Source organism: Kogia breviceps, chromosome 1 (genome assembly GCF_026419965.1).
Source record: "Kogia breviceps isolate mKogBre1 chromosome 1, mKogBre1 haplotype 1, whole genome shotgun sequence".
Taxonomy (NCBI): domain Eukaryota; kingdom Metazoa; phylum Chordata; class Mammalia; order Artiodactyla; family Physeteridae; genus Kogia; species Kogia breviceps.
This window is the reverse complement of record NC_081310.1, coordinates 90,621,064-90,645,402: the sequence shown is the minus strand read 5'-3', so window position 1 is coordinate 90,645,402 and position 24,339 is coordinate 90,621,064. Positions and strand designations below refer to the sequence as shown.

Here is a 24,339-nt window from a genome sequence, read left to right as displayed (position 1 = left end):
GAATGTTAGAGTTGGAAAGATTTAAAGATCATCTAGTCCACTCTCTTCATTTTTTTATATGTGTTGAAACTGAGGCTCAGCAAAGTAATGTGATTTGACTGAGACTACAGGTCGGTCAGGGCCAAAGCCTGGACATCCTCTCTCCTGGGTATGCCTTATACAGCCCTGTGTTGCTCTGCTCCTAGGCAAGTCTCGGGTCTCCACCTCAGACCCCAGAATTCTGGTCTCCAAGGGTGTCAGTCACCTGCTCACGCCCCAGGCGCTACCACCCACTCCAGGGCTCTGACATCACCTCCTCTTGACCAATGAGTGGAGGCCCAGCAATGGGTGAGGATGTGAATGTCAGCTACCTCCCCCACCCCAGCTCTGTGGTTGCAAAGATGCTCTAACAGGAAGCGGGTTTAAGGAGCTGCACAGCTTCCTGCCCCCCCAGGGCTGAGCAGGACGAGAAGGGTGAGTGCCAGGCCCGGCCACGAGACACAACTTCTTGCCGGGGTCCTGGCAGCTTCCTCTTCCACAGCCACTTCCGTGTGGCCGGGGCCCCAGAGGCAGGAGCTGCTGCCAGTTGCCCAGGCCACCCTCCACCCCCAGTTCTGGGCCCTGCCCCCCTGGGGCCAGGCCAAGCCCAGAGGCTGGCTTGCGATCCCATGGGGGACTAGTAGGGCAAAGGTCTTAGGGGACAGAGGTGGCTGGGCCAGAGCCCTGGGGCTCCAGCCATGAAGTCTCGGCAGAAAGGAAAGAAGAAGGGCAGCTCGAAGGAGCGGGTGTTTGGGTGTGACCTGCAGGGGCACCTGCAGCACTCAGGCCAGGAGGGTAAGGAGGCCAGCCCGGAGCTGCTGTTGGGTGGAGGGGCAGGCGTTGCGCTTCTCCAGCCTGATCTAGGCTGAGGGTACAGAAGCGGCTTCCAGGAGCTCATGGAGAAGGGGCAGTGGCTTGGGGTCACCCCCAGGCAGCTGATGAGCAGGCAGGGCAGGAAATGTGGCTCAGTGAAGAGCCTTGTGTGACTGCCTGGGGGTGAAGAGACTGGTGATGAGAATGGGGGCACCGAGGGAGCCCTGAGAGGAGAGGAGGGAGAGACTGGACACCCAGGAGAGGTAGAAGAAACAGAGGTGAGAAGATAACAGCTGGGGGACAGGAGAGGAAGGCTGAGGGGTCATGGATGGTCCTTAGGTCTGAATGAAAAAAGACAGGAGAAGGGCCCCTGGAGAGCCTGAGGATGGTACATGGGGAGGATGGGTGTTTCCTGGTTGGAGGAGATGAGGTTATGGGGCTCTGATCCCTCCGCAGCCTTGCTGGGCCACAAGTGAAGATGCAGGGTAGTGAGAGTCCCCTCCCCCAGTCTCTCTGATTCTCCGGTTCTCCCTGTGCAAAGGAGAAACAGGTTCAAAGTGGAAGGTGAGGGGAGAAGCTGCTAAAATGGGAACACCAGAACAGTAAGAGAGATGGCCTGAGGCCTGGTGTGAAGATGGGGGTAGAGGGTACAAAGGAGGATGGGGCTGAGGACTGTCTGTGGAAAGCATCCTCCCTGAGTTACCTTGGAGGGCGCTTGGAAACGAGCAGGAGCAGGGACAGCATTGGCTCCCAACTGTGCTTGGTGTGGAGTAGACACTCAAAAACATTTCTTGATTTGATTTGGAATTGAACGCAGGTATCCTGACTGCCCAGCCCAGCTTGTTTTTTAGTACTTCAACCTCCTCCCAAAGAAGGGCATGATTTCTCCCCCGCTCCACCCCAATCTGTCATTTCCTCTTTGTCCTCTGCTCTGGGCTGCTGCTCTGTGCGCCTGCAGTTGAGGGAGGGTGATGGTGGTTCCCAGCTCATTTCCTGCTCTTAGCCCCGCCCCTGTGTCCCCAGACACCTCCTTCCCCTTTTCTCCTCCCCCAGAGGCCCCCATCCCACTGGCCTCAGTTAAGGGAAAGCCCAGGCCCCAAGGAAGGATGTTAAACAGCCGAAGTGGCTTCTCTGTGCCTTTCTTTCTTTTCTAACAGGGCACAGCCCAGCTGCCAGTGTGGGGTTGACTCCTTTACAAGGGATGCCTCTTGAGAATGATGGCTCTTGGGTGAGGGCCACATGATTTAATTGGGGCTGATGTTCTTCCAGTTCTCTGCAAACCCTCAGTTCAGCCTCCTCATCCTGGCGCTGTCCTTCCCTGTGGACCCCCTGCCAATCTCCTGTTGAAACACTGAACTCACAGCCAGCCCAGATCCCACTCCTGTATCCCTTCCTAGCCTCTGTCAGCATTCCCAGAAGGTGAGGGGCATGTTTTCTGGAAGAGATAGGCATCTGGTGGCTGGGTCCTGATCCTAGTGAATCCCAGAGAGAGAGAGCAAAGTACCTCCTGCCCTTCACCAGAACCTCACCTGAGTCCAAGAGGGGAGGAGGATCATGGGTACTAGAGCAGCAGTGGCAGCCTTCTCCCCTTCTCCCAGCTCCTCCTAGCATAGACAGGTGGAAAGTGGAAGGACAGAGAGAGGCCAGTGATGGCTTCTCTCTTTAAGCCAAGATCCAGCAAAAATGAAAGCCCAGGCCAGGAGAGCTGTGTTTGTGGTTAACTTATCCTCCCAGATTATCTTGCTTTCCCCCATCCTTGCAGCTTCGCTCCATCTCAGCACCTTCTCCCAGCTCTTTGCCCTAGGTGGGTCTCTTCCTTCCCGAGCACTTATATGAATTGAGTTCTTCCTTTTCCTAATATTTATCTCTTTGAGATCTTGTTCAGGTTTCCGATTCTCCAGTTTCCTAAGCTTCAGGCCCTCCTCCCTGACCCACCCTTTGACTCTACCACCCCAACTATGTCTCTAAATTTTTTTTTTTTTTTTTTTTTTTTTTGGTGGTACGCGGGCCTCTCACTGTTGTGGCCTCTCCCGTTGCGGAGCACAGGCTCCGGACGCGCAGGCCCAGCGGCCATGGCCCACGGGCCCAGCGGCCATGGCCCACGGGCCCAGCCGCTCTGCGGCATGCGGGATCCTCCAGGACCGGGGCACGAACCCGCATCCCCTGCATCTGCAGGTGGACTCCCAACCACTGCGCCACCTGGGAAGCTCTATGTCTCTAACTTTTATCTCTGACCCCATTTCTCTTATCACTGTCTCTTTGACTCCTCCATCCCTTTGATCCTATTATCTCTTTCCCCATCTCCTAAACCCATTTCCTCTATGGCTCTGACTCCTTAGGCTCTCAAATGCCTTCTTTAAAGGCATGCCTTCTTCAAAGGCCTCCTGTGGAGACTCAAAATCAACAGAGAAGGGTGGGATGGAGAAGACATGGATTGATTGCAGTTACTGTGAAAACAACCTGGGGTTTAGGTGACAACGAACTATTTATGAGTCAACAGAGTGACGGCCGAAAGAGTTGGGGTAGCATTATTCACCCAAGAGTAGAGCAACTGCTTGAACCAGGAGGGTCTGCCTCATCTCTGCATTCAGTGCTGGGAACCTGAGGTCAGTGCTGGGAACCTGCCTCATCTCTGCATTCAGTGCTGGGAACCTGGCAAATGGGCAGAGGTCCTGAAGGGATGGATGGTGAACTGTAGAGCCTGGACTAAGGTGAGGCAAGAGAGGTGACTAGGGTGCAAAATGTAAGGAAACTCTCACTCTCAGGGCCAGGCAAGTGAAGCCCTAGGTGCTTCTTTCTTAAGGAGGCATTCAGTCTCAAGATCATGCATGTGCACGGTTAGCACTTGCACAGCCCTAAGAGTAAGTGCTTAAATTTTGCAGCCTTGATGCTTTCCTTGTCTCACCCAAATCCTGGCTCTGGGGCGCAGGAGGGTAAAGGGTGTGGACTCCGGGTCATATAAAGAGGGTTTTAAATAGTGTTTGATGGATTTATTGATTTTCTGCAGTCTGTATTTCTAACTTACTCAATTCCACAAAGAGCTTGAGATGGATGACTTCCAAAACCCAAAACTTTACAAAAAGAATAAATGACTGAAGGAATTGAGTTGAAGGGAAAAAGGGAAGGGTAAAATCAGTACCTAGAAATGCATTTCAGGTGGTTCTATATGGTTCCAAGATATGCGCTCTGAGCTTCCTGGTAGTTAAAGAGGTAAACATAATCAGGTATGAAATTCATAAAGTCCATAAGAAAAAAATAGGTGGCTTAGGAGAAGCACAGATTTTTCTGACATGAACACATGACAGGAATTTCTCTGGTGAGTCTCAGTTAATTGAACTCAATGTTTTGTCTTAGGCAATATTCTCTATTAAAGCTCCAATTCATTGACTAATTCATTGAGTAATTTAATAAACATCTGTTGAGCACCTGCTCTGTTTCAACACTGTGCTAGACGCTGGGGAGGATGTTACTATTTGTCAGAAGGTATAGATACAAAATATACCAATCATAACAAAGTACAATAAATACTATGTACAGATATAAACAAAGGACCTTGGGAAGTATAATATGGACGTAAGCAAAGGGTTCAGAATTGGAAGTGATGTCTGAAGTGTGTTTTGAGGAATGCATAGGGGCTCACCAGGCGGAGACAGAAAGGAGGGCATTTCCAGGCAAGGGAAAACATGAGCGATGGTACCAAGGCTTGTTCAGCGGGTAGGAAAGTGCTGGATCGTAGGATTTATTGGGGGAGCTGGCTGGAGCTAAGGTTGGAATGGCAGCTGGGCCTGGTTTGTGAAAGGTCTTATACAGTATACCATGTTGAGGAGCTTCTATTTTATTCTGTGTTTGTAAGCTAAGCATTGAAGATTGGGGTGGAGCAGAGAGTGTATGTAGCAAAGGATTTAAAGCATGGAAGTGCTTAAAAAAAAAACAAAAGTAAAGCATGGAAGTGCTTTAGAGAGATAACTATGTGGCCTGTGGAGATGAGATTCAACACATGGTTTCTGAGGATTTCCCATGACTGAGACACCATGACAGATAAAATGAGGAACAGCAGGATGAGTCATACTTAGATCTTGTCCTTAAGGAGCTTACAGTCTAGTAACTGGGAAGGTCTCCGAAGAAGGGAGAGAGAATACAGCTTTTTGCACTCCTGGATTTGAATCCTGGCTCCAGCTGGATGATACTGCACACTCATTACTTCTGTGATCCTCAGTTTTCATGTCTAATGCATAGTGCTTGGCATATAGGTGCTTCTCTCCTGAATTGACCTGTCTGAAGGTCTGTCACAACTTCATGTACCTTCCTAAGGCAGATCTAAGATCCATGCATTCACTAACCAGAGGAGGTGCTTCACAATAATGCCCATCAGCTCTGTTCCATTTTGGTTGCAAGAGCTAATGTTCCTTTATCTTATGTAGAGTGTTATGTAAATGCACTTTCAAGACCAGTGCTTCACCCTGAGTCCTCTTCCAATCACATTGCTGTCCCTTTAAAATTTTTGAAATAGCAACTAGTAATTACAGAGAGAGAGAATTTCAGGTCAACAAAGACATAACTTTCCAAACAGGAATGGGCAGTATGGGGAGGCAGTGAGCTCCCCCTTACTGGGGGAGTTTATGCTGAGACTCTAGGCCCAACAGGCGGAGAGATTGTAACGGGTTGGCTGGCTGGAGCTGATGTCCTGCAAGAATCTTTCTGACAAGTTTTTTTTTTTTTTTTTTCCGGTACGCGGGCCTCTCACTGCTGTGGCCTCTCCCATTGCGGAGCACAGGCCCCGGACGTGCAGGCTCAGCGGCCACGGCTATGGGCCCAGCCGCTCCGCGGCATGTGGGATCCCCCCGGACCGGGGCACGAACCCGCGTCCCCTGCATCGGCAGGCGGACCCCCAACCACTGCGCCACCAGGGAAGCCCCTGACAAGTTTTTATTCCACGAGCTTTGCCTTGAGTCTCCCCAAGCCCCCTTCCCTGACGCATCCATTTCTCAGACCCCCTGTAGTCTCTGACCTCCCAGACCTTCTGATTTCTCTTTCTCTGCCCCATCTGTGTTCTCAGTGCCCCAGGTGCTAAGGAGCTGTGCAGAGTTTGTGGAGGAGTATGGAGTGGTGGATGGGATCTACCGCCTCTCAGGGGTCTCTTCCAACATCCAGAAGCTCCGGTGAGTCAGGCAGTGAGGGGAGGGCTCTGTGGCCAGGAGGCCAGGAATCACAGGGGTGAGGGGATCTGGTGAGAAGGAAACATAGATGATAGATACTGTCCAAGGGAGGAGCTCTAGTCTCCTCGGGAAAGGTTGACACCATGCCCCGCACTCCCCACAGGCTAGCCTGCATGCATGCATGTGTGTGCACACACGCAGTACACACACACACACATGCACACACACCCCTCCCCTCCCACATGCACCCACCCAGCTTTAAAAACAAATTTAGATATAATTCACATGCCATAAAATTTACCATTTAAAAATGTATAATTCAAAAAAAATGTATAATTCAGTGTTTTTTAGTACATTTACAAGGTTGTGCAACCACCGCTGTCTAATTCCAGAGCATTTCATCAACCCCAAAAGAAACCCTGTACCCATTAGCAGTCATTCCACATTGCTCTTCTCCCCCAGCCTCTGGCAACCGTTAGTCTACTTTCTGTCTCTATGGAGTTGCCTATTCTGGACATTTCACATAAGTGGAATCATATAATTGTAAATTTCTGTGTCTGGCTTTTTTTACTTAGCATGTTTTCAGGGTTCATACATATTGTTGCATGTACCAGTACTTCATTTCTTTTTACGGCTGAATAGTATTCCATTGTGTGGCGTTATCACATTTGTTTACCCATTCATCAGTTGATGGCTATTTGGGTTGTTTCCACATTTTGGCTGTTATGATTAATGCTGCTATAAACATTTGTGTACATGTATTTGTGTGAACATATGATTTCAGTTCTCTTGAGTATATACCTAAGAGTGGAACTTCTGGGTCGTATGGTAACTCTATGTCTAACTTTTTAAGAAACTGCCGAACTGTTTTCTATAGGAGTTGCATCATTTTACATTCCTACCAGCAATGTATGAGGGTTTCAATTTCTCCACATCCCAGCCAACACTTGTTACTGTGTGTCTTTTTGATTATAACCACCCTAATGTGTGTGACGTGATATTTCATCTATATTTGCATTTCCCTAATACCTAATTATGTCAAACACCTTCTGTGTGCTTATTAGCCATTTGTGTATCTTTGGAGAAATGTCTATTCAAATCTTTGCTCATTTAAAAATTAGGTTATTTGTGTCTTTTGAGTTGTAAGAGTTCTTTATGTATTCTGGATATTAGACACTTATTAAATCTATGATTTGCAAATCTGTTCTCCCGTTCTGTGGGTTGTCTCATTTCCTTGATAGCGTCTTTTGGTACACCATAGTTTGTAATTTTGATGTTAAATTTATCTATTTTTTTTCTTTGGTTGGGTGTGCTTTTGGTGTCGTATCCAAGAAACTGTTGCCTAATCCAAGGTCCTGAAGATTTACACTTATGTTTCCTTCTGAGAGTTACACTCCTCCATCTTTACACATACCCAGAAACACACATTTAGGCTCATCCCCCCACTTCTACCGACTCCTACATACCCCTACATTGCTACTCACACTGACTCTACATCCTGATATGTACCCCTGTTCATGCATAGATCCATTTACCTATCTACTTACCCATCTCAACATCCACTCTGCACGTTGACAGATACAACGCCTTATACTTGCTGCCTCACGTATATACACGCCCCAACCTCTTCCTTCCAAGATTCATACATATTGACCCTCGACCCTGCCTGGAGCTCATCTCTACAGCTCTCCCTAGGTGACCGTCCCTCAAATCATAGATTTAATGTAGGTGAGGGTCCCTACATTTCCCCAGACCGTCACCACTCCTGACCACTCTGCACCTCCCCAGGCAGGAGTTTGAGGCTGAGCGGAAGCCAGACCTGCGGCGAGATGTTTACCTTCAGGACATTCACTGCGTCTCCTCCCTGTGCAAGGCCTATTTCAGAGAGCTGCCGGACCCCCTGCTCACTTACCGGCTCTATGACAAGTTTGCTGTGAGTTGAGTGACAGCGGGGCGGTGGGGGGGAGAGAAGGCTGAGGGTGACCTCTGCGGTTTTGACATCTCAGACGTGTCCAATGCCAGACTGAGTCCTAGGGATCCTGCATGACAGAGACCACATGAAAATGAAAAGACCCCTCCCTTACAAATCTCCTGGCGCTGCTACCTCCGCCCTACCCTGTCCCTGTGCTCTGCATTGTCCCTCCTTTCCCTGCAAAGTGCACACAGTACAGGGTGAGACTGGGGGAGAGTAGAGGTCAGACAGAGAGCAGAAGCTGGAAAGCCCTTGGAAATCACCTAGACCGGAGCTTCCCTACATTTAAGAGAATGAGAACCCTTTTAGGAAGTCAATTTTTTTTCAAGCGTGCCCTTCCATGAACTGTGATGGTGTGTTGAACATCTTTTGGATACGAAAATACATGACAAAAGTGCTCTCTTGAATTGAGTAACACTTAAAAATTAAGTTGCATTTTATTGAGCATGACATCATTTAGAGACCCTGAATACCAGGGCATGCCATTCAGCCCATACAGACCAGAATGGGTGGGCATGGGCCTTCCTGGACACCTTGAAATCAACTCCATGGCCCCTGGGGCATCCACAGGGTGGAACCTGATGTGTTCAAGAACCAGAGCACTACTGATGAGGATGCTAAGGCAGAGTGGCAGTGAGTTGCTCAAGGTCACAAAGCTATTAAGTGGCATAGCCAAGATTCATCTGCAGGTCCTGTAGGACCCAAATTCTACGTCAGTGTGCTTTGAAGATTCAGCCTGGGGCATGGAGTGGGGTACAGCACAGACTGTTTCTGAGAGTTTGGCTCAGAACTCTGGGGAGGAAGCAGGGGCAGCGCTGGGTCACTGACTCCTGCTCCTTGATTTCAACCAGGAGGCTGTGGCAGTGCAGCTGGAACCTGAGCGCTTGGTCAAGATCCTAGAGGTGCTTCGAGAACTCCCTGTCCCAAACTACAGGTGTGTGGGGCTCCTCCCCACCCAGAGTCCCGACTCACCCCACTCAGCCCAGGCTCTCTCTCCACCTGGGGACTTGACTTGTCACTTCTCTTCCTGCTCCCACACCTCAATCCTGCCTCTGCCTGAGTGCTCACTTTGTGAGCTCTACCCCACGACGCCCCCTTTCTGCAGGACCCTGGAGTTCCTCATGCGGCACTTGGTGCACATGGCCTCTTTGAGTGCCCAGACCAACATGCACGCCCGCAACCTGGCCATTGTGTGGGCCCCCAACCTGCTGAGGTGGGTGCGTGTGCGGGGATCCTGGCAGAGCCTAGCCCCTGGGAAGCTGCTCGAGGAGGGGGTATGGCTGTGTGGGTGCACTGGAGAGGGGTCTCACCCAGTGAGACCAGGAAGTTTCAGAATCACACTGAGTGCAGTGGAGTTCACCCACGTGAGCACCTTCTCTGAGCTTGAGTGAAGTCCCTAAGAACAGGGCCTTTGTGTTTTCTTTTTTTCTTTTTTTTTGTCCACGCTGAGTGGCATGCAGGATCTTAGTTCTCCCTGACCAAAGATCGAACCTGTGCCCCCTGCAGTGGAAGGACGGAGTCCTAACCACTGGACTGCCAGGGAATTCCCAGACCTTTGTGTTTTCTTACACTGCATCACTTAGCTCAGGGACTAGAGCAGGAAGGGGTCGGGGCATCCTTGTCCAACGTTTGTTGAGCAAAGGTCTTGGAGAAGTGGGCTGCATGTCACTCCCTGTGGTGCAAGGCAGACTGTGAGAAGTCCTGAGATTCCTTATACACAAGGCACCCTGGTGTGCAGAGGAGGTAGAGGTTAATCCTGAGGAGGGTGTCCAAGAAGGCTTCCTGGAGGAAGTGGCCATTTGAGACTTGAATCATGCATGTAGATTAAGAGGTGGAGATGAAGTTTATGGCATTCAGGGGAAAGGGTATAAGACATTTTTAGGGAGAATTCGAATGGGGAAGTGTGGTGGGGCTGGGGAAGAATAACTCCACACCTCCACAGGTCTAAGGACATAGAGGCCTCAGGCTTCAATGGGACAGCAGCCTTCATGGAGGTGCGGGTGCAGTCCATTGTCGTCGAGTTCATCCTCACACATGTGGACCAGCTCTTTGAGGGTGCTGCTCTCTCTGGTCAGTGTCCTTCCAACTCACCAAATCACCACTGTCTGTCTGGGAGTCATGTCAGAGTTATAGAGAGCCTCCAAGATCATCTAGTTCAGTTTCCCTGCTTTGCAGATGACAAAACTGAGTCTCATAAAGTGTTGTTGCTTATGGTCACGTGGAGAAGACCCTGCAGAGAGAATGGTGCAGTCAGGACTTGAGTAGGCCTCTTCTGCTCTCCGTCCAGGGCATAACTTGACCTCTTAATCACCATCCATCCTGGTTCTCGAGGCTAGTGAAGGATCATTCCCACCCCCGGCCCACTGGGCCAATGTCCTGGGATCTCCTGGCCCCCTTTGTCCCTGAGGACTCCCTCTTGAGGAGCTAGACACAGAGGGTCTGCCTCCAGGTATATCCCTAGCATGGTAGTTGGTGAGTGGGAGGGTGCAGTGAGGAGCTCGGTACCCAAAGCCCTCTCTCTGTTCCTGGCTGGCCAATTCCTCTTCTTTTCCTAGGTGGTGAGGTGGAAAGTGGATGGCGATCACTTCCAGGGGTCCGGGTGTCAGGCAGCCCCGAGGACCTTATGCCCCGATCCCTGCCCTACCACCTGCCTAGCATCCTGCAGGCTGGTGATGGACCCCCACAGATGCGGCCTTATCACACTATCATAGAGATTGCAGAGCACAAGTAAGGCCTTCTTCCTGGGCCCTCCTCCCCTGCACTGGCCACCAGGCTGCAACTGCAGTGATTTCTCCATCCCCTCCAGGAGGAAGGGGTCTTTGAAGGTCAGGAAGTGGAGATCTATCTTCAATCTGGGTCGCTCTGGCCATGAGACCAAGCGTAAACTTCCACGGGGGGCTGAGGACAGGGGTAAGTCTGGGGAGATGTAGGGGGAGCTCTGCTGAGGGTGTGCCAGGCCCTGGCTCTACGCACATCCCTGTCTTGCAGAGGACAAATCTGATAAGGTGACTCTGCGGCCAGCCAAGAGCATGGACTCACTGAGTGCTGTGGCTGGGGTCAGTGATGGTGAGTATAGGTGTGCACTCTTGTGTGTGTGTGTGTCGGGGCGGGGCGCAGGGAGTGATGGCTAGTGATTGGACCTCCAGGGAGGGAAGGGGGTTCCTAAGTAGATGTTGGTGGGGTGACCTCTGACCTGCTAACTGTGTAAGGTTTGCAGTAGCGGCTAAGGGAAGCTGGGCCTGGTGTCTTCCAGGATAGAGAAAACAGAGGGCACTCTCCAGAGCCTTTCTGAGGTGTCCAGGCCCCTTGCAGAGGCTGTTGCCTACCTCTCTCTCCTCCACAGAGCCAGAGGGGCTGGTGGGACGAAGCAGTCCTCGGCCAGGCCCACTGCTGCTGGCGAGCTTGGAGAATGATTCTGTGGAAGCAGCAGAGGGTGAACAGGAGCCCGAGGCAGAGGCACTGGCTGGCACGAGCTCTGAGCCCGGCACACCACGACCTGGGCAGTCAGCAATCCGTGCTGGGGGCAGCAGCCATGCAGAGCGCCGTGCTGGCGTCCACATCTCAGAGCCCTACTATGTCAACCTCCCACCACACATCAGTTCTATGCTCAACATATCCCCAAACATCATCTCTAACATCTCCTTGGCCGGGTTTGCCCGTGGTCTCGAGTACCCCACCCTACAGCCCCGGCCAAGCCCTGCCTCTGGCCCTGGCTCTGGCCCTGGCCTTGGCCCTGGCCCCCCAGGTGAGGATTCAAGATTTCCCAGGGCTGGGAGAGGGGACTAGAACTCTAGGCTGAGGCTCTGATGCTGGGGATCTGCTCTGGGCTTTGGGTGGTTATCTTTAGCTGCCTCCCCGGATTCAAGATTGGGGGAATCCAGTAATATTATCAGGTTGTGTGAAATTCTTGCAGAGAGGATCTCTGGCAGCCTTAGATCACTGATATACCCAAGAATGGGGATCTGTGTCAGATATATACAGCAGGGATTACTAAGTACAAAGTGAGAATATATCATAGATGATGGTAATAATAATAATAACATTAATACTAATAGCTAACACTTGTCGAGAGTTTATGATGTGCTTTGTTAAGGACTTTGAAGGCATTAGCTCATTTCATTTTCTCATAATGTTGACACAGGTATTGTTGTTACCCTTATATTACAGCAGTGGAACCTGAAACTTAGGTTAAGCAATTTGGTAGGAGATGGCAGAGATGGGGTCTGATCTTTGCTCTGACTCCAGTTCCTGAAGTGTCAATAATGAGAAGTACTGAGGCAGCACTAGGTACTGGGTAAGGATAAGGGCTATAAGGTTAAGTAGTCTTGGATTCAAATTTTGGCTGTGCCACTCATTGTTTGTGTGACCGTGGACAAATCTCTCTGAGTCTCACTTTCCTCATATATAAAATGGGGATAAATACCCTACATTATAGGGTTGTTTTATGGAGAACATAAGATAATGCATTATAAAAATGTATAGCACAGTGCTTGGCACCCGGTAGGAGCTCAATAAAGGTGGCTATAAGCCAGTAGTTAGGGATATTGGTCGGAGAGGATCGGCCACATGGAGTATCTATGTTGGGAATGTTGGGACCATACTGTAGCAATGCTAGGAAGACTCATTTTGGAAAGGGTCAGGGCTGGTCTTGACCTCTGTATTCCTGGGACTACCTTTCTCCCAACAGATGAGAAGTTGGAGGCAAGTCCAGCTGCAGGTCCCCTGGCTGACTCAGGCCCAGAGGACATGACCCCTGCCCTGGAGGACTGCCTGTCCCAGGAGGTGCAGGATTCCTTCTCCTTCCTAGAGGACTCAAGCAGCTCAGAGCCCGAGTGGGTGGGGGTGGTGGATGGGGAGGTGGCCAAGGCAGGACCAGCAGGAGCAGCCTTCTCCCCTGGGGAGGACGACCCTGGGATGGGCTACCTGGAGGAGCTCCTGGGAGTTGGGCCTCAGGTAAGGAGGCGCTGTGCTGGGTTTGGGGGTGCTAAGGAATCCAGAGGGTGGACAGGGCCACCTGGTCCTGAGCCACGATGCTGTGCTTACAGGTGGAGGAGTTCTCCGTGGAGCCACCCCTGGATGACCTGTCTCTGGATGAGGCGCAGTTTGTCCTGGCTCCCAGCTGCTGTTCCCTGGACTCTCCTGGCTCCAGGCCTGAAGCAGAGGAGGAAAGTGGGGAGGAAGTCTTCCTGAGTGCCTATGATGACCTAAGTCCCCTTCTGGGGCCCGAACTCCAAACCTGGGAGGGTTCAGGCAGTCTAGAGGAAAAGGGAACAGGGTGTGGAAGACAGGAGGCTCCAGCACAGGCTGAGGGAGAACAGGCATTCTGGGAAGTTGAGGAGGACAGGGAGGCTGAGGCTGGAAGTAGATGGGACATCAGGGAGGAGGCTGAGGGGAGTCCAGAGAGTGAAGTGGAGGGTGGAGAGGCCAGTGAGGGAGGAGTGGAGGCTGAGGGAAGCCAAAAGGTGATTGACAGTTTGAGCGAAAGATGTGGGGAAGAGAGAGAGGAGACAGAGGCCAAGGGAGAGGAGTCCAAAGGTCAGCAGGAGGATGAGAGTATGGAGGAAGCTAAGAGTGTGGAGGAAACAGGAGGGGAGCAGGGTAAAGACAAGGTGAAGGAAAGAAAGACTGAGCGAGAAGAAGAGGCTGAGGAAGGAGATGAAGCCCAGGGAGAAGCCGGGAGGGACCCAGAGGATGGGGCCCAGGAAAAGCAAATTGCTGAAGAGAGCTGGGAAGTTGTACACAAACAAGAGGCTGAAGGAGGCAAAGATGAGGTCAAAGGGCAGAGGGGGGATGAGAACCAAGAGGCAAGAGAAGACCAAGGAGATGGTGAAGATAGCAGAATCCCAGAAGAAGCAGCTGAAGGAGGAGCAGGGGAGGTCAGCAAGGAACGGGAGTGTGGAGACGGAGAAGCTGAGGGAGACCAGAGGGCTGGAGGTGACCATGTAGAAGAGGGCTCTCTCCCTGAAGTGTCACATGTAGAGTCCCTGGAGGTTGACAGTGCCAAAGAGGGCAATGCCCAGTCCTCTGAGGCAGAACACACAGCCCCACAGCCACCCCGGCCAGAGGACATGGATCCTGAGGGGCAGCCCAGTCCCCTTGGCTCAGCTGGTGGTGTGAGCATGCGCCTGGCTTCCACCCTGGTTCAGGTCCAACAGGTCCGCTCTGTGCCTGTGGTGCCCCCCAAACCACAGTTTGCCAAGATGCCCAGTGCAATGTGTGGCAAGATCCATGTGGCACCAGCAAACCCATGCCCAAGGCCTGGCCGGCTTGATGGAACTCCTGGGGAACGGGCCTGGGGGTCCCGAGCCTCCCGCTCCTCTTGGAGAAATGGGGGCAGTCTTTCCTTTGATGCTGCTGTGGCCCTCGCCCGGGACCGCCAGAGGACTGAAGCTCAGGCAGTTCGGCGGACCCAGACCTGTACTGGGGCTGGGGACTACAGCCTCATCCCCCAAACCTCCCCCTATAGCACGATCCCTGCCTATTGTCCGCGGCCCCTTAGCTGCCTGGAGCTCCCAGATGAAGGCACAGAAGGGTCTGGACCCCGGAGTCGGTTTAGTCTGCCCCCGAGAGAACCCCAGCTCCCTGACCCCGTTACGTCCCCCCAGCGCCGATCGTATGCATTTGAAACACAGGCTAACTCTGAGAAAGGTGAGGGGCTGTGATTCGGACCAGAGCACTGGGCATAGGGGACAGTAGCTGTCTCCAGGGTCTCTCCGCTGTCTCTTAGGCAGCCTGAGCAGCTTCAGTGCCCAACTTTAAAGGTTTTGGCCCTCCAGCTTCTAATTATGACTGTGGGAGGCACGTTTTGGTCCGTTTACCTGAGCTTGTCTCAGACACAAAGCACTTATCCCTTACAAGATTCCAGAGAAAGTCACCAAGATCCTGTTCCCAGAGAGTGGGGTCATTGGCCAAAGTGAACAAACAGTAGGCGGCATACTTAACGGTTTCTCAACGTGAAGAATGAAGGCAGAACTCCAGCCAAGTTCCTGCCCTCTTAGGCAATGAACTTCTCTTCATGGAAGTCCAGAGTAGAGGCAGGGGTCAGGGCCAGATCAGAGCCTATTACATACAAACACTTCTAGAGTTACCCATCCTTGTTCTACTCTTGGGCCCAGGGACACCTCTTGCTCCTCTTAACTCCAGATTAGGAGGAAAATGTGCAGGAAACTCTTTGAATGCGGAGTATTTGTTGGAGGGACTGGCTCCCTTCCCAGCTCCCCCACCCTCTGCCTCCCCGCATCTCAAGGAAGAGAGGTCTTGTATAGATCTCTCTGGCCTCTCCTTTCTTCTTTGGAATAACTTCCTATTTTAGGGAAGGGGAATGGAGTCACTCAGGCCCTGGGACTGCTTCTCCCGACAGGCTGGGGCCACACATCCCAAGGGGCAATGTCTCAGAATAAACGTTGTTTTTTTACACATAAGTAGTGTGGTGTCTCATTATTCTTATTAAAGTCTTGAGTGATACGTTTGGCCAAACGTTGTGTTTTTCAGTTTTTATTGTTTGGGTGCTCTTCCTCAGTTGTTGTTGTGAAGACCTGTAGCTAGAAACTACAGCTGGGTTCATGCTGGTCAGAAAATGGGGAAGAGAAACTTATATTTACATAATGCTCATTATATGCCAGTAAAGGCTAGGTATTCTCTGTGCACAGAATATACTCTCTTGATTTTATTTGGCCCACCTAATAATTCTCTAAGGTTGGTACTTGTAATCTCCATTTACAGGTGAGGAAACCAATGTTAAGTCAAACGTTGCCAAAAGTCTCAGAATTAAGAAGTGGCAGAGGTTAGGTCTGAGACACGAGTTTGTCTGGCTCCAGAGTGTGAACTCTCCCTATTACACCACACTGCTCCAAATCCATTAAGGCTAGGTCTTGACTGAAAAGAATGGGAATCAAGATACCTCTCACAGAAACTCTGAGCCTCACAAAAACCCTAAGCCTTGGGGGTCTTTGGGTGACCGCTAACGCTAATACAAACTCTATGTATGCCCAGATATGTCCTAATCTCCAATAGAAAACTTGAAAAAGATGTCCTTTGTTAAAGATGGCTCCTCCATCCGATGTCCCTCTCTTGATCTAAGCTGGCCTCTCTCACTCCCTTCTCCTGGAACTAAAAAGGCACTGTCCAGCAGAAAAATGGTAGCACCAAGTTAGCCGTCCTTTCTCCCGTTCTTGGACTACGACGAAAGCGACAAGGACTTCAGGACCATTCTCCCGAGATCCCTGAGCATTGCTTCTTCCCCGCCCCAGCAACACCCACAACACGCCCCCATCCAAGCCCTCATCAAGATGGAGCGAACGGAAGTGGGGAGACTCAGAGGCTGAGTAGGCTAGGCGGGTCCAGAGAGACACTTCCGCCCCTCACCAACATGGGCGCGGGCCGGGAGTGCGCATGACCAGCTGTCTTTGGAGATACCCCAGTCCGGAGAGGGAGAACACGGTTGGGGGAGATCGGCGGCTGAAGCTGCCTTGGCCGGTGAGTGCAGGACACGGCGGGAGTCTGGAGACTGGGTGCGCCGGCGAGGCAGAGCAGCCTCGATTTTGTTTCCGTTTTTTAGGTTCAGGAACTCCTGGGGCGGAAGCCTTTGTTTTGAGGGAGGGGGCCGTGCCTGGTTCGTTATCTTCCCCTTTTGTGGGCCGAACTCACTCCCCGCCCCCGAGCGCACACGTCCCCGCCCTCCCGCGCTGCTATCCGCGAGCCGTTGGGCCGGACACTGCGGGCCCCGCTGAGCCCCCCGTGTCCTTTCCTACCTCTGCAGAGCAGCGGAGGCTAGGGGTGAGCCCGGCCGGGCTGGCCAGGTCACCGCGCGGGCTCTTGGCCTCGCGCCTGGCCGGCGCTCAGCTGCTGAGCGTCTACTGGTTGGTGGGCCTGCAGGGAGACGTCGCATTCTCAGGCAAGGTCTAGGCGCCTGACTTCTTTGCGAACTTGATTCTTTTTCCCTTTGTGTCGAGACTTAGGGCTCTTGCAGGGCCCTCGTTCCCTGAGCGTGCACGCCACAATATCCTAGCCTGCTTTCCGTGTCGCATACCCCTAATGCTCAGGAAATGCTTCCTGATGTCCAAATAAGATTTGAATAAGTAGCCTGATCCCGTTGCTGGGTGTTCTCAGAGGCTGCCCCTGTCTGACAGCTGTGGGCTATAGAGACGCCTCCTGTGCCCTGGTCTCTGTTTCATTGCTTCCTTCTGCCGTCAGCGCTGCAAGCCTTAGAGGGGCACCTCCTCCGCAGGTCTGAGGATGGAGAGGTAGGTGGTCTCGAAACACTGGTGCTACTTCTCCCTTAGGGACTGGGATCTTATTGCAGCGCTACTTCCTCTGGACAGTTTCACTTTCAGTTCCTTTTTTTTTTTTGGTTAACACTTTGGATACAAGCTTTCCATGGCTCATTCGCTGAAGATAAAGGTCTGGGGGACCTTATGGGTAGAGAATTTACAAAAGTCTTACCCCTCTCCTGCTGGGATTATTTTATTGCTTTGTACTACATAGCTGTTTCTTTCTGGAGGCATCTGTCTGCTCAGCCCTTTGTTTTTCCTGCCCGCCTCCCCAGTCCGCGCCCCCCCCCACCCGGGTGTCAACGGTCTTAAGGCAGGCACCTCGTAGATGGATTCCTCCCCCACTGTCTCTTCTCTATCCGAACCCCCGAACCTGGAGTTTCACCCCTTTTTGCTGAGGCTCAGTTGATTTGGAGTTGTCATGGCAACATTTTAGCAACTGTGTTGTTCTACAGGAAGGCTTGGTGAATAAAATAGTAGGAGCTTGAAGATGATACACTTGGGCTTTAGGGTCTTTAATGAATGACATAAAGCTGGACTCCCCAAAACAAGAGCCCTGTCAGTAGAAAGGGGCCCGAGGGCCAAGTCTAGTCTTTATGGTTCCGGAGGTTTTTCCAATGGGTTTCAGGTTTCCCTTTCCTAGATTTGAGGACAGGAATTTCTCGGTGTACAGTATGTGCCTGAGAGGCTGGAAGAAGCGTCAGCATCCATGGCCCTGTGTTTTTTGATAGCTGTGGTCTAAACATGGCCCTTCCTAATCCCCATGTCATGGCAGATTGTAATAGCTTTAATAATAATCCATCCATAAATATGTTCTTTCTCAGTCTTGCAGTATAAATTATTCCCTCTCCATCAGGAGATGGAGTGATAATTGGAGAGACGCGGAGCACTATTTGTAGAGTTGCTTTTTCTTTTTTAAAAAATTATTTATTTATTTTTGGCTGTGTTGGGTCTTCGTTTCTGTGCAAGGGCTTTCTCCAGTTGCGGCAAGCGGGGGCCACTCTTCATCGCGGTGCGCGGGCCTCTCACCATCGTGGCGTCTCTCGTTGCGGAGCACAGGCTCCAGATGCGCAGGCTCAGTAGTTGTGGCCCACGGGCCCAGCTGCTCCGCGGCATGTGGGATCCTCCCAGACCAGGGCTCTAACCTGTATCCCCTGCATCGGCAGACGGATTCTTGACCGCTGTGCCACCAGGGAAGCCCTAGAGTTACTTTTTCAATCACTGTAGTCAGCCCTCAGTATCAGAATGGAGAAAGCTGATTGTCGCCTGCAGATGACTGGTTTATGTTCCTGGCTGTGTCTTCAGGGAGCCTAGGTTCTAGAAACAGGGCAGCTTTCAGTTTCCTAGACTCACTAGACTCCCTGATTCCTACCAGGACTTAGCACTCAGGCCTGTGAGGCAGGAGATACGAAGACTTCCAAAGAAGGACCAATTCCTCGGATGTGCCCCCTCACAGAGAGATGAAGGGGTGAGTGAAGAAGAGGTAGGGTCTGGGATGGGAGATGGGAGGCCTGGGAGAATGCAAAATGGTTAAGAGCACTGGCTTTGGAGTCAGGCAGACCTAGATTTAGGTCCCAGCTACATCACCCTGCTATGTGATCTGGTTTCCAGTTTATAAAATGCAAGTAGTGCTACCTACTCACAGTGCTGTTCTTAGTATTAAGTAAGATATTGCCTGTTAAGTGCTTAGCTCAGTGCTAAGTAAATACTAGCTCTTGTTATTCTAACCTAACCTAGCACCTGTTGGGAATGCCAATGAGTTTGGGAGCCTTATGATAATGGGCCAGTGAGCTTTTAATTCACTTCTTCCCTTATTCTTCCTCTTGTCCCTTCACAAACAGGCAGCAGAAAACAGCTGAAACGGAAGAGGGGACAGTGCAAATTCAGGAAGGTGAGTGGGAGAAACGGAACTGAGCTGAGACCAAGAGCCCATCGTGGCCTCTCCCCCTAGCCCATGGGCCTATCACCTGTGCAAGCTACTTCTTTTAAATGACATGCAAGTGCAACAGAGGGAGAAAAGCAGTAACTCATAGGCATGTCCTTTTCCTAATTCAGGCGCAGTGGCAACTGGGGAGGACCCAACCAGTGTGGCTATCGCCAGCATCCAGTCAGCTGCCACTTTCCCTGACCCCAACGTCAAGTACGTCTTCCGAACTGAAAATGGGGGCCAGGTAAGGGAGGGGGCCAGGTGGCTGCAGGTGTTACCTGGGGTTGGGATTGAGGGAGGTAACTGAACCTGTCATGGGGAGAACCTGGTTTGGAGGATGAGGTGAAGATGTGGACTATTTGAGGGGAAGGGGATGGGGGATGGAGTAGGAGGTTTGGAGTAGCGATCGGTGTGGGGTAGGGGCTATGCTGAAACCTCTATATGGGGAAAGGAGGGGGAATGGCTAACTATATGTCTGTGAAGGATTCTTGTTTGGGGGCCCTAGCCAAGAGCAGCTTTATGAGGGATCCGGGAACCCCTGGCACTTACTCTCTTGTGCCCTCTTCCCCTCTCCCCCTTTCCTCCCTGCCTCTAGGTGATGTACAGGGTGATCCAGGTGTCTGAGGGGCAGCTGGATGGCCAGACTGAGGGGACTGGCGCCATCAGTGGCTACCCTGCCACTCAATCCATGACCCAGGTACAGGGGTATGGGCTGCAGAGGGGACTAGAACTCTGAGTAGTAAGATGAAGAAGGGAACCAATAGGATAGGTGTGGCTAGGGATAGGGAAGCATCTAGGGCTGCCTTGACCCAAAGCACTAGACTCTCCCTTTCTGGATGTTTCTCCCTCCCTCCTCCCAAGGGATAGAAGCCACAGAGTAGTTCATGGGCAGTATTTAACTGTCCCTTGTCTCTGTTCTCTTGCTCCCCTTCCCAGGCTGTGATCCAGGGTGCGTTCACGAGTGATGATGCAGTTGACACAGAGGGGACAGCTGCTGAGACGCACTATACTTACTTCCCCAGCACTGCAGTGGGAGATGGGGCAGGGGGTACCACATCGGGGAGTACAGCAGCTGTTGTTACCACCCAGGGCTCAGAGGCACTACTGGGGCAGGCGACCCCTCCTGGCACTGGTGAGATATTTTGTGAGGATGCTGGCTGGAGGGGCTGGGATAGGCTGTGGGACATGGCTGCTGGGCAGTGGGCCTTTACTCAAGATCCCTTAAATGATCACAAAGACCTGGGCAGGCAGTGAGTCTGGGGCTGCCCTTCCAGCAGGAGGCAGTATGTCCTTTTTAGAGAAGGGTCCCAGGGCCTTGGCCTTAGAGCTTGGTGAGGTTCCCAGGCTTATGTCCTGACAGAACCTACCGTGCATCTTCATAGGTCAGTTCTTTGTGATGATGTCACCACAAGAAGTGTTGCAAGGAGGAAGCCAGCGCTCTATTGCCCCCAGGACCCACCCTTATTCCCCGTGAGTAACCCTGTTTCTTTTCAGTTACCAGAAATGGTCTTGATTCCTTCCAGATTTGGTGTCATTCCTCACCCCAAACTCCAATCTCATTTTTTGACCCTCCCTCACTCTGGCCAATCTGGGCTCTGTTGCTAGGAAGTCAGAAGCTCCCCGGACAACTCGGGATGAGAAACGCAGGGCTCAGCATAATGAAGGTAGGTATGATCTGCGTCTGAAGCTTGGAGCTGTCTGGTGGGATTAGGGGTAGCAGTGATGTTGAGGGGAGAGGTTAGGTAATTTTTTTACCCTAGGGCCTTTGGTGAGTTCTCCGAGTCACCTTGTCCTCTACTTTGCCCCACAGTGGAGCGCCGCCGCCGAGACAAGATTAACAACTGGATTGTACAACTGTCCAAGATCATCCCAGACTGCTCCATGGAGAGCACCAAGTCTGGCCAGGTCATGGAAAGACCCTGGTAGTGGGCAAGATGCCTGAATTCTGTCTCCTGGTATTGTTTCCAGAAATGGTAGAGAGTGGGCACACACGGCAGTAGTCTTTTCCTATCTCTGAGGTTCCTGAATCCCTGGGAGATGTTATTTCACCATCCTTAAGGGAAAATGAGGTCCAAAGTGTAAACATGCTTTTGGAAAGCAAGCCAGGTATCTTATATCCTAGTCCTCATTTTGTTGGCTTTTTCTTACAGAGTAAAGGTGGAATTCTATCCAAAGCCTGTGATTATATCCAGGAACTGCGGCAGAGTAACCACAGGTTGTCTGAAGAACTGCAGGGGCTTGACCAGCTGCAGTTGGACAATGACGTGCTTCGACAGCAGGTCAGACCCCCCCCCTACCCTCAGTATAGCTGTCCTCGGCCTCCCTAACCACTAACCTAGCTTGGGCCTCCCTATTTTGTTTTCCACAGAGAGGGCTTTATCTTTTCCTCCTCACTGGTGGGTGTCCCAGTAAGTTCAGGGACTTGGCTGTGCCAACTTTTCTACCTATTTCCTTTACTGCCTCCTTCCCATGGTAGGTGGAAGATCTTAAAAACAAGAATCTGCTGCTACGAGCTCAGTTGAGGCACCACGGAGTAGAGGTCGTCATCAAGAGTGATAGCAACTAATTCTGGGGATTCAGAGCCTTTGGGCCCTACAGCCCCTTTCAGAAAACTGCAGATAGCCCAGGAGCAACAGGCTAACCCCGTGCCCTTTCCTTCACTGCCCACTTCTGGCATGGGACTGGGGGGAGTTCAGAAGGCGTGTCTTTGAACTGAGGCCCTGTGATATAGCAGCCTGCAGTGGTGTGAAACACACACGTGGATGTGTACTGACATCCTCGCCCAACCCTACCGTGCAGCCCCTGGGCCCTTGTGCTCCTCTTGCACAATGCATGTGCTGTCTCCATGCTGGACACTGGACACACTGAACTGGGGGGCTTGCCCTGTGCTTGCTTAGAGTGCTAGCAGAGGGTCTGCTGACAAGCAAAGCTCTGGCTTGACCCAGGACACTGGCGCTTCCACTGGTTCTTCCTTTCCCTGGAGCTCAGATGTGCACCTGAGGACTCTGGGCAACAGGCTTCAGCAAGAAGTGGGGATAGGATGCTTAGCAGTGGCTGCTGCCCCAGGAAGAGGAGATTGGCCGGCAAGCAGCTAAGGCCTATGCAGAAGTCTCTGGAGCCAGGGAGAACAACAGGCAGGGCCCACTGGGGGCCTTACCCCCTTGTGGGGACGGTTCCCCCCCCCCTTTCTTTCTTTCTTTCTTTTTTTTTTTAAAGATAAAATATTCAGAGCCACAATTGTCTCCGTTTTTTCTCCTTTTGCGGGCCCCAGGGCGGGAGGGAGGGGGCACGTTGTGCTTTGACCAGTAAGGGTTGGGCCAAGGTTAGGGTGGGGTGCTGCTTCTGGACTGTGAGTCCTACTACCTGGGCCAGACCGGTGTGTCGTTGCCCGCCCACTCCCGGCAATCGCGAGGATTTCTCTAGCTGGCGTGTGTTAGGGCCACCGGGAACCGGTGCTGCAGGGGGCTGTGCGAGAGGCGGTGCCTTCGCTTCCGGTTCCGGTCTGGTCTTCGCTCCGGCTCCGGCTCCGGCTCCGGCTCCGGGAGGGCGGGGGAGATGCTGCGGGCTCCCAGGGGGCTGGCCGGATCCGCATTCCTGAAACTCGCATTTGCGGCGCGTACCATGGCTGGAGGTACCTGCAGGGGAGACCTGTGATCTCGTGTAGGCCGCGCGTGGAGCCCCCCCGGTGGAGGTGCACGGGGAGGGAGGCGCAAAGGGGCGTGGCGGAGGGGGGGGTCCTCGCGCATCCCCCGCCGGGTAGGGGCGCGGCCAGGTGAGGGGGTGCCGCGGTAGCCGGGCCTTGCATTCCTGCTCCCCTCAATGCTCTCGTGCCCCCTTCCTCAGAGCCCACGGTCTTGCTCCCTGAACTCCGTGCACTTCTAGCCTCGGGCCGGGCCCGGCTCATCGACGTGAGATCTCGGGAGGAGGCGGCAGCTGGGACCATCCCTGGGGCTCTCAACATCCCGGGTATGGGATTGAGAGGGGAAGCCCAGGTGGTGGAGTGGAGAGGCTGTCCAGGAGAGTCTCAGCCAATGGGACCTCACTTAGGATGGTGTGGGGAAGGCACTGGTTACGGGGCTCCAGTATTCCGGTAGCCCCCCAAACTTCCCTTAAGAAGGGTTGATTGGCGGCGGATCCTGGCGGCCGAACTGGCCCTTCAAGTTTGAGGGGATAACAGGCGACAAGAAAGTGGCAGGCCAGCTTCTGTACACGCTCGATCTCCCCAAGACTGAATGCCTGAGTTTGCTTGCTCCTCCTCACAAACTAGGGAAGTGGCTTCCATTCAAAGGTTGTGTGGCTGACTTCCTGTGCAGGTAGGCTGTATCTTGTCCTTGAGGTTGGTGGGTGGTGGTCACCGTGTGTTGTTTTGGGGCCCCCTGGAGATTTGTTCGACCACAGGACCAGTCCTTCCAGGCCCAGCCTCAGAGCCTGAGATTGCCAAACTGCCGGCTTTCCATTCTGTCCTCTCGACTCCTCCTCCCAGTGATAGAGTTGGAAACTGCCCTGCAGATGGAGCCAGCTGCTTTCAAGGCTTTGTACTCCACCGAGAAACCAAAGCTGGAAGATGAGAACCTCATTTTCTTCTGTCAGAGGGGCAAGCGGGGCTTTCAAGCCACACAGTTGGCCCGGGGCCTTGGATACAAAGGGTATGGGGATGGTGTGAATTGCTAGCTGGGGCGTGACTGGGCACTGCCTCCTGGGCTTGTCCTTCCCTCACTTCTCTTTTTCTCCACAGGGCTAGGAACTACGAAGGCGCCTATAGTGAATGGTTCCAGAAAGAAGGTTAGGTAGAAGGTAGCTTACTGAATGCTCCCTCCACCTGCCCATGGCCTCCTTCGCTAAGAGTGATGAGGGGGCTGACTTGCTGGGTTGGGCAGCTTCTTACAGTGCTGTGCACCGAAAGCAACAAATAAAGAGCAGTTAATTAAAGTATTGGAAGCACTTAATTTGTCAGAACTGAAAACAGTTCTAATCTTAACCTAGACTTCATTTCAGCCCTAAGTTCTTCTTCCAGCATTCATCTGCTCCTCCACCCTCACACACCAAAACCAAAACAAAAATGAAAACACCCAGCAGTTTGCTGAGAGACTATAATTCAAGATCACCTGGCAGTTTGTTTATTTATTTATTGGCTGCGTTGGGTCTTGGCTGCTGCGCGAAGGCTACTCTTCGTTGAGGTGTGTG

At 52.2% G+C, this 24,339-nt stretch overlaps 3 protein-coding genes across 14 annotated transcripts; all 3 read left to right on the top strand.

Annotated features, from left to right (window-relative positions):
• The first annotated feature begins 433 nt into the window (after positions 1-433).
• Positions 434-15,379, top strand: ARHGAP30 (Rho GTPase activating protein 30). 5 transcript variants are annotated; one of them, XM_059067701.2, is made up of 12 exons: positions 434-813; positions 5,888-5,990; positions 7,776-7,920; positions 8,811-8,893; positions 9,065-9,172; positions 9,902-10,029; positions 10,515-10,686; positions 10,766-10,869; positions 10,948-11,025; positions 11,303-11,704; positions 12,647-12,912; positions 13,005-15,379. In XM_059067701.2, the coding sequence occupies exons 1-12, from the start codon at positions 717-719 to the stop codon at positions 14,619-14,621; spliced, it is 3,303 nt and encodes a 1,100-aa protein (XP_058923684.1). In that variant the 5' UTR covers positions 434-716; the 3' UTR covers positions 14,622-15,379. The 5 variants fall into 5 exon arrangements, with proteins under 5 accessions (XP_058923684.1, XP_066895637.1, XP_066895641.1 ...); XM_067039536.1 differs by having other exon boundaries at positions 456-813; positions 10,769-10,869; positions 13,005-15,378; XM_067039540.1 differs by having other exon boundaries at positions 456-813; positions 10,769-10,869; positions 12,647-12,741; positions 13,005-15,376.
• A 755-nt stretch (positions 15,380-16,134) lies between these two features.
• Positions 16,135-22,392, top strand: USF1 (upstream transcription factor 1). Of its 8 annotated transcripts, none has more exons than XM_059067395.2 (11): positions 16,135-16,434; positions 18,604-18,696; positions 19,070-19,119; positions 19,284-19,399; positions 19,751-19,852; positions 20,092-20,287; positions 20,538-20,625; positions 20,761-20,819; positions 20,966-21,060; positions 21,306-21,434; positions 21,632-22,392. In XM_059067395.2, the coding sequence occupies exons 2-11, from the start codon at positions 18,689-18,691 to the stop codon at positions 21,719-21,721; spliced, it is 933 nt and encodes a 310-aa protein (XP_058923378.1). In that variant the 5' UTR covers positions 16,135-16,434; positions 18,604-18,688; the 3' UTR covers positions 21,722-22,392. The 8 variants fall into 8 exon arrangements, with proteins under 8 accessions (XP_058923378.1, XP_058923388.1, XP_066895643.1 ...); XM_059067405.2 differs by having other exon boundaries at positions 16,230-16,434; positions 19,284-19,368; XM_067039542.1 differs by having other exon boundaries at positions 16,304-16,434; positions 18,604-18,711.
• A 268-nt stretch (positions 22,393-22,660) lies between these two features.
• TSTD1 (thiosulfate sulfurtransferase like domain containing 1) lies at positions 22,661-24,084 on the top strand. The gene is made up of 4 exons (XM_059067604.2): positions 22,661-22,786; positions 22,999-23,121; positions 23,639-23,801; positions 23,891-24,084. The coding sequence occupies exons 1-4, from the start codon at positions 22,711-22,713 to the stop codon at positions 23,940-23,942; spliced, it is 414 nt and encodes a 137-aa protein (XP_058923587.1). The 5' UTR covers positions 22,661-22,710; the 3' UTR covers positions 23,943-24,084.
• The last annotated feature ends 255 nt before the right edge of the window (positions 24,085-24,339 follow it).